General features: G+C 43.6%; 1 protein-coding gene across 1 annotated transcript; it reads left to right on the top strand.

Moving 5' to 3' along the window:
• Positions 1 to 5,988: 5,988 nt before the first annotated feature.
• On the top strand, positions 5,989 to 6,648 carry LOC131857432 (uncharacterized). The gene has a single exon (XM_059210008.1). It carries the CDS (start codon positions 5,989 to 5,991, stop codon positions 6,646 to 6,648), a length of 660 nt encoding a protein of 219 aa, XP_059065991.1.
• The last annotated feature ends 2,155 nt before the right edge of the window (positions 6,649 to 8,803 follow it).

The raw sequence follows: 8,803 nt of genomic DNA, 5'->3' as shown, positions 1-8,803 counted from the left end.
TTCATACTCTGCTTCATTATTCGAACATGCGAACTGTAGTTGAAAAGGCCTTTAGATCAGATCGCCCACTGGAGGGGTGAGACAAACTCCGGCTCCAGAGCCCATTTTGCATTTGGTACCATCAAAGTGTAGGGTCCATAGTGTCGAAGACAGCTAATCTTTGGAGAAAGGATCTTTGGTGAGTTTTGGGATTAGCTGATCCTCTTCAAAAATGCAATAAGTTCCTAGGTCGGTGGCATGGTAATTAGAGAAGGGATCGGAGTCTATGAACTCATTTAGGAAAGCTTCTTAATCAGGTGGGATTTCCCTAGTTACTTCTTCGTCTTCTAGCAGTTCTACCACCTTTCGCTCGTCATGGGTTATAGAAGTGTGAGTAGGCTCCAAATTAATCAAGGTTTGGTCAGCTATATGCTCGGCGTGAAGAGGTTCTGAAAGGATCTTCATCTTAGCGCTATGTCAGGTATGGAGAATCAGGTGGGACCAATCCAAGGACATATATCCCCCTATTTTAGCGGTGAAGTCTCGGGACAAACAGAGCCCAAAGACGGGAGGGATGTCGATGACCACTACTTCTTGGGATACTGTTATATTTGGACATCCAAATAAAGTCAAAGAGAGACTTTTGATGAGACCTATCATCTGGACTTTATTCTCGTCGAGTTGCATTACCCCTTTACTTAAAGGGTCATACTTAATGTTTAATACTTCAGCAATCTACTTAGGCATGACCATGGTGCTAGCACCGGAGTCTATCATGGAGTTATGCAAAAGTTTATTTCCAACTATCAGGGTAAGGTAAAAAGGATTTGTCTTAGGTTTACCTTCTCCTTGTGCAGTGGAGGGTGAGCCTTCATTTGTCAAAGCAGTAGGGGAGCATGCCTTGTTAACTACGAGTGGTGATCTATTCCATTCGTTTGAGAGGGTGGTGGAGCTACCGCACCTGTATCCTTTTGATCATGGGACAATGCCTCCCTTAGCTGGCTTTTCTGCTCTAGTATACTCAAGAGGTCCCAAAGAGAGACATGGACTGGAGCTTTTTTCAACTGATCTACTACATCCAGCGTCAGGGGCGTGAAAACTTTAGGCTCTTTCAGTTTGTAAGGGATGAATTCCTTCCTAGGATAGGCGGAAATGATGACTAGCGGTTTTGGAGGTCTATTTATGGGTATTGAGCTTATATTGTTGGCATCCTCCCCGGTCAAACACCTTTTAGAGTGAAAGTTGTAATCTGAATGCACCATAGGGGTCCCATTTTTTGAAGTTCCTCCATCAATAGTTAGTACTGTATCGTCATCCTCCATCCATGAAAAAAGTGCATGATCAGGGGCGATTTCCGCTTCTTGTTGTAATGACATTCCTTGCATCTGAGCAACAAAAGCTACATTATCCATCCCCGGGGATGTATATGCAGATTCATCTGGTATTATACCTGAGTTCCTTTGTTCTTTGACCTTTTGTTGCAGATTACCCCTTGGGCAATTCCTAGGGGTGTGAGCATTGTTGCATGGAAAACACCAAGAATTGGCATCATCCACCAAATTATTCTGACCTACAGTCAATTCTCTATCGCTGTTTGGTTGGATGGCCTATAATGGATTAGGGACGGGGACTATTTGGCCATTCGGCAGGGTATTTTTCTCAGCCCAATAATATTAGGATGTTGATAGGGGGGTGAGTTTCCTTGGAAATTTTTCTGAAAAGAAGGTTTGGTAGGAGAGACCTGGGCCCTTTTTAGGTTGACAATTTCATTAGAGAAAGATCTTAAGAGGTTTTTCATATCGTTGACCTCAGCAGCCAGAGTAGTGGAATGGATGGTAGTTTGAGGAGTGGGGAAGGAATACATAGACTGTGGAGCAAAAGTGCTCGAGGCAGCTTCTTCCATTACTTGGGTAGACATTTCAGGGAATAGTAGCATTGTAGGGCGAGGTGCGAGCTTTCCAGCATCGATAAGGTTATTTTCAGCTTGAACCGCTAAGTCGAAAGCTTGCGGAAGAGTGTTACCCCCTAAGGATTGGATCATTACTAATATATTGGAATTGAAAGCTTTTAAACAAAATACGAAGGCCATATCTGCTGAGGGGCGGGCAGACAACGGTATCATTTGCTAGGTTCATTGGAATCTTAGGTTGAAATCAGTTAATGCCTCCGTGGGAGCTCTTTTGATCGTAATGAGTTGGTGCATGAGGGATGATCTATCAGCTTTGTCTGAGAATCTCTTAAAGAAGCGGTCTCCCAACTGATCCCAGTCCCTTATGGTACTAGGGCCTAGAGATCTAAACCAGTCCAGAGCTTTTCCTTTGAAAGAAGCTATGAGCAACCACAAAGCCACATTCTGCTCAGTGATACCATGTATAGTACAAATAGTAGCTATGTCATGTAGATGTTCTCCAGGGGTTTTGTGACATTCTCCCGTGAATTTGGGAACAGCTTTTAGCGCGGCTGTCAGAATGGCTCCCCAAACTATGGGTGGAACTGGAGGGATGAGAGGGCTACCATTGTCCAAGGTCACAAAATTTTGGGGAGGGATTTGGGCCATTGCAGGGTATATGATGGTGGGGGAACCCTGTGGAGGTGAAACGGAGGCAGAATGGATGGTCACCAATGGAGGAAAAAGAAGATGAGGATTTAGGGTCGTATGACTCCTGGTGATGGGCCTACAACTCATAAACTAGCTAGGACGTGTTTGTTTGTTTTTTTCTAAGGTAATGGTCCCACCGGGCATGCCAGAAAAAGAACTGTTGACTCTAAATTTTGCTTTGGGGATGAACAGCCTTATGGGAAATTCAGTGTTGGGGGACCAACTCACGCAAAGAAACATTGAATGACCTCCGGGATTGAGAAGTCGACTCTTCCTTGGGTTTTAAGGAAAGGAAGAGGAAACAAATACTTTTTTAAGAAAATGAGATGCTAAACACTTAGGCGATACGCCATATCATTAAGAGGAAATGAACCAATAGAAATCAAGGAATATTTGTGACTTCTGTAAGCATCTGAGCGAAGAACATAATCAAAACCACAACCAAATTTGTTTGAAAACATAAGGGACACATTAATCACGCATTCACTAGATAACAAGTATAGAAAAACATAGTTTAATCAGTGAAGTCTTAGATAAAATATTCCCAAAGTTTGCCAGAAGTTTTAACAATAATAGCACAGAAAACACTATAAACAATAAGCCAAGAGAGACATCATAAAGGCCACAGGCACAATCTGAATAATCTTCTTATAGAAAAACCCAAATAGTTTTTTAAAGGCTGGAAATGAAAGAAAACTCCTACTTCGCAAATTAAAATGTTCTTCTGCTTCTCCAAATCTCCCTTTTGGTGACAGAGAAATCTGCCCTTAAATAGGCCACTACTACTAAAAATAGCTCTCCTAAAAAACCAAAACTGGCACAGCCTCCTTGGAACAGAAAAACACTGTGTGTTACAACAGAGGCCACACCCAGCAAAACAAACCCTGCAACTCAACCTTTTCCTCTAATGGCCTGGAGGTTACCCAGAACTGAAAAGATTCTGTCAGAAGAGAAAGGACTGTGGAAAAGGGGACCGCTACGAGGAACCACTTGCAAACTACGCAAATGAGTGGGCCCGCCCAGAAGAATAGTCAATAAGCATTGCCATTTGTCACTCTCGCGTTGCTTCAAAAATTGGACACCAAAGACGAACCGAGGGAGCAACGCCGGGCCACCAAGTGTCACGCATGCTTAGCCCTGTTGGCTAAAAAAACAATGATCACAACCGGGCCCGCCAAGAAACTTACATCGGAGAAAATAAAGGTGAACAGTTTCCCCCCAGCTTTCTTCCAAGACTTTTGGGACATTGTTAGTTACGATGTCACCAAAGCTATTCAAGACTTCTTCAAAATGGGGAGACTGCTAAAAAAGATCAACAACACCTTCCTTGTCCTCATCGCCAAGACCACTACACCCAGCTTCTTGAAGGAGTATCGACCCATAAGCCTCTGCAATACCATCTATAAGATACTCTCCAAGGTCCTTGTGAATAGGATTAAACCCTTTCTGGAAACTTTTATCAGTCCGTCTCAGAAAGGCTTCATCCTGGGATGCCAAATTTTGGATGCTGCCATTGCAACTCATGAGATAATCCACTCCATGGATAGCAGCAAACTGCCAGGTATCACCTTTAAACTTGATATATTAAAAGCTTATGACAAGGTTAATTGGGAGTTTCTTTTCAAAGTGCTTCTAAAACTGGGATTTAACCAAAAAATAGTGAATATAATTCGAGAATGTGTGACCACGGTTCAATTCTTTGTTCTGATTAATGGGACTCCTAGGAGATGCTTCAAAGCTAAGAAAGGTATCTGGCAGGGTGATCCTCTATCCCCTTACCTGTTTATCATGATTGTTGAAGTCTTAAATAGAAATGTGACCCACCTGGTCACCAATCATAGGCTCCAAGGATTCAAAGTTGCCTTCACACTCCCCCCCTCTAATATTAAAAAGTTCATTGATGACACTTTCCTCTTTGGTAGGTCTTTTGTCATGGAGGCTAAAGGATGGAAGATCCTTCTGGCAGACTATGCCGAGCCGTCGGGACAATGCATCAACTATGAGAAGAGCAATCTCTACTTCTTTAACACTCTAAAGGACCTCCAACTCAAAATTCTCTACATCCTTGGATGCAAAGGGGCAGCTCTCTCGAGGACCTACCTAGGTCTCCCTCTCACTGTTAGGGAAGTTACCCCCACTTTCTGAAACTCTATCCTGGAATGAATGCAGAAAAAACTTGCAGGATGGAAAGGGAAATTCCTCAGCAGTGCGGGTAAACTCTAGCTTCTTGCAGCCTCCCTTCGAGGAATTCCAGTGTACTTCCTCTCCATGTTTAAAATTTCAGGGACCATGGGAGAAAAACTTGAAAAAATCCAAAGAAATTTTTTATGGATTGGCCTAGAGGAAAAAAAATGCCTTGCTCTGGTCAATTGGGATAATGTTTGTCTACCCAAATCTTTGGGAGGTTTGGGCATAAGAAAGATTAATGCCCTCAATAAGGTGCTTATTGGCTAAGGGTGAGGCAGACTGGTGCAACATCATCAAAGCTAAGTACTTGGACCAGGAGCATTTCTTCTACAATTTGAATACAACTGACCTCCCCCAAGGCTCTAAGTTATGGAACAATAGCCTAAAGAATAGAGTGATGGTTAGAGAGGGTCTGAAGTGGCAGCTGGGAGATGGTAAAAAGGTTAGATTCTAGGAGGATTTATGGATGGAGGATAGGCCCTTGGCCAACACTCACTTCCATCAAATCATGAATCACCTTAAGGGTATCCTGGGGGTTTTTACTGAGGATTACTTGGTCCCAGGAAGGGGCTGGAAGGACATTGTTACCATATGCTGCAATAGACCCAATCTGGTCCCCCTGGCTCAGGATCTGCAACTCATATTATCAAGAACCAGAATCCCCTTGGCCTCGATTGAAGATACCTTCATCTGGAAAGAGACAAAATCGGGCTATTTCTCGATCAAATTTGCTTACAATCAGCTCATCAAGCACCCTGTGGACGCGGAATGCTGGAAGAAAGTCTGGAACCCTCAACTAATCCCTAAAATTAATTTTTTCTGGTGGGCCCTCATGCATGGTAAAACCTTTATGCTTGATAATCTAAAAAAAAGGGGATTCCATCTCCCCAATAGATGCAGCTTGTACAAAGCTGATGAGGAATCTATCAACACCTTTTTGTACTTTGTCCCTTTGCAGCTCACATTTGGTCTATCACTCTTCAGAAATGCAGTCTCTGCTGGGTCTTTCAGAAGAATATAAAAAACTTTGGTTTCGATTGGACCCCCCCCCCCCCCTCCCATCATCCCCTCATCATTCAACTCTAGAAACAAATCCCACCTCACATCTGCTGGGCCTTATGGAAAGAAAGAAATAAAAAAAATTTCAAAGACACTGAGACCCCCCAGGACTCTGTGGCTCACGTCTGCTTTAAGATGATTACGAAAAATTTAGAAGTCACAAAATGGAAAATCCCCCCAATCCTCCTGATGAGGTGGATAAGAAGATCGATGTTTGTTGGAAGCTCCCCCCTGGCTTTGACCATGTCAACAACAACACCAAGATTAAAAGATGGATGACTAGATGGTCAACCCCTAGACTTCACTGGTTCAAACTGAATTTTGATGGCTCTGCTCAACGCAACTGTCAGGCTGGTGGTGGAGTCATAAGGGATCATCTTGGGAACATGTTTGTAGCCTATGCTGGCAACCTAAGAGATAATACAATCACTCAAACTGAAGGAATGGCCCTCTTTTGGGGTCTGAAAATGGCTAACTCCATAGAAATAAAGCATCTCAAAATTGAAGGAGATTCTCAAATCATTGTTGATTCTATCAAAGGAAATGCTTCAGCAGGATGGAGAGTGGAACCTATTCTGAGGGACATCGGGTGCTTTCTGGTCAAAATGGAGGACTTCACTATATGCCACATATGCAGAGAAGGAAACAGAGCCGCTGATTCCATGGAGGCTGAAGGAAGACTGCAGAATGGCTTACGATGCTGGAGGGACTCCAATCTACTGCCAATCACCATTAAGGAAATCTTGGAAAAGGAAAAGGCATTTTTCAAGGAAAGGACAGCCCCCTCCGCTCAATGCGGAGGGAAACCTTCTTATATTTTTTAAATTAGCGCGGAGATCCCGCCAATTGCCACCCTAGACGGCCACGTATCAAGGGCAGGCTGAGTCACCACTACCACATGGGATGGATTCATGATGAAAGCACAGACATCGTAAATGATTACCCTCTAATTATTACCCGGATGGAGCCAACTAGCGATGGCAAAGGCGGCGTTGGGAATCTGTCAACTCACATTGGCTCGAGTAAAGGCTCGCATGCTCTGAGTAGATTTTTGGATATCGATATCTACGAGATCATAAAGGGTAATAATCACTCTAATTATTATGACAATTCCCTTCAAGTCCGACACACCGTTCTCAACCATTCAGTCTTGCATTCTCTTTGGCTCTGTGTTTTGGTTTTTCAAACTGTGAATCTAGAGGACTCAAGAATGGGGGGGGACAGGCTCAGACTGGAACCCAACAAAGTGGACGAGTTCAAAGCCAGACCGGCAGCCTGGTTTGTGTGCACCAAAGGAGGTATTGACAAATTCATGGAAAATATGAAGGGCAGCAACAAGAGGGTCTCCAAACAATTCATGACTTCCTGGGAGGATAGAAGGGTGACCATGGCGGGAATATCTTTTGAAATCAATGAAGAGGTTATTGCTCAAGCGATGGGCCTATCAATGGAGGGCAGAAAATGGAAAAAGCAGAGCCGAATCGCGGATTCTACCAGCCTCAACCAATTTTTCCGCCATGGAGAGAACCCTATCAAGAGGGATGGAGGTTTCAACAGGGAGGAACTTCCCCACCCATGGGATGAAGTATGCTACATTGTGATGAAATATTTTACTCTGGAGGGCAGGTATGGCATTTTCTACTACTACCATCTCCCGTTCCTGAACCATTTGAGGAACAAAGACCTTATTTCCATTCTGTTCTTTCTTCTGCATTTGATGGATGCTAACATTAAGGATATAGCCGAAGCTAAGAAGAAAGGGAAATATTTTCCCATCCTACATCAGGGCCTCATGCTCTGCCTGTATAACTTTCACCTTGCCCTCTGCCCACCCCGTTCCATTTCTGTGCAAAAAGTCAGCCCCTCAACCCAACCCCCGGCAAATATTCACTCAAGCCCTCGGTGCCTGGAATTTGGATCCTCCAGCAAGAAATCCAAGAATAATTCCTCGGAGGAGGTGAGGACCCCTAAAAGAGTCAAAATCCAGGAGATTGACTCAAACTTGGACATTACTGAAGAAGCCAACACCCCTCACCGCTCAAGCAGATTGGCCACTAAACCCTCGGAGAAACCCCTGTGAGACCCCTCTTCCTCGCACGACATGAGAAACTCCATTCCATATGTTAAAGCACCCCTGACCTAGCACAAACAAACCCCCCCATTCTGTGAGCTCCACCCAGGTTTCTGAAAGCCCCGTCTCCTCTATGAATCCGGAGCTAGCCAATTTCCCTTCCCCGACTTTTAGGATTGAAAAAATGTTGGTTGTTGAAGAGGCCAGTAGCGTTAAGGAAGAAGAGCCCAACCTGATTGAGCTTGAAAAAAAGATAGAGACCCTCTCTGATAGTGTGCAGGTGATTACCAGCAGACTGGAGGCGATGGAGTCCAAGATGCACGATGTGTCCAAGTTCGCATTGAATGTCATGATATGCTCGGTGATGACACTGTGCCTGTTGCAGGCTACCATGGCCAAAGGGAAAGGCAAAGAGGAGGACGACTACAAAGGCTTGTTCAAGTTCCTCGCGAAGGAATGGGCTCAAAAGCTGCTCCCTAAGAAGAGCCAAGGGAAAAATAATTTATTGTCTGCATGTGGTGGTGTTTTTGTCTATGTTGTGTAGTTGAGGGTTGGATAAGCCCAGTTTTGGCTTATGTTTATATTTTGCTGGTTATAGCCCTGCGTAGCTTATGAACTATACTCTGACTGGGTTTTTTTATTGTTGATAAACTCTCATATTATGGTTTTTGTTTTTGATAGAGGTAAAAGGCTGCTACTTTGTTGTTAATGTGCGAACAATGGCCCTGCCACTGTTCTCTTAATTGTACCTATGGGTCAGCCCCCTCATTTTTGGCTGCTTCTATTATCAAAAACATGTTCCATTGATTTTATTTGTTTTAAGTTTAATGTTGGAAATGTGAGTATAAATTACCATTTCTCTAAGAATATAATAATCTGGTTTAGTAATTATCTCTTGAAATAAACAC

Source organism: Cryptomeria japonica, chromosome 1, assembly GCF_030272615.1.
Source record: "Cryptomeria japonica chromosome 1, Sugi_1.0, whole genome shotgun sequence".
NCBI classification, from domain to species: Eukaryota; Viridiplantae; Streptophyta; class Pinopsida; order Cupressales; family Cupressaceae; genus Cryptomeria; species Cryptomeria japonica.
This window is presented reverse-complemented; position numbering and strand designations above follow the sequence as displayed.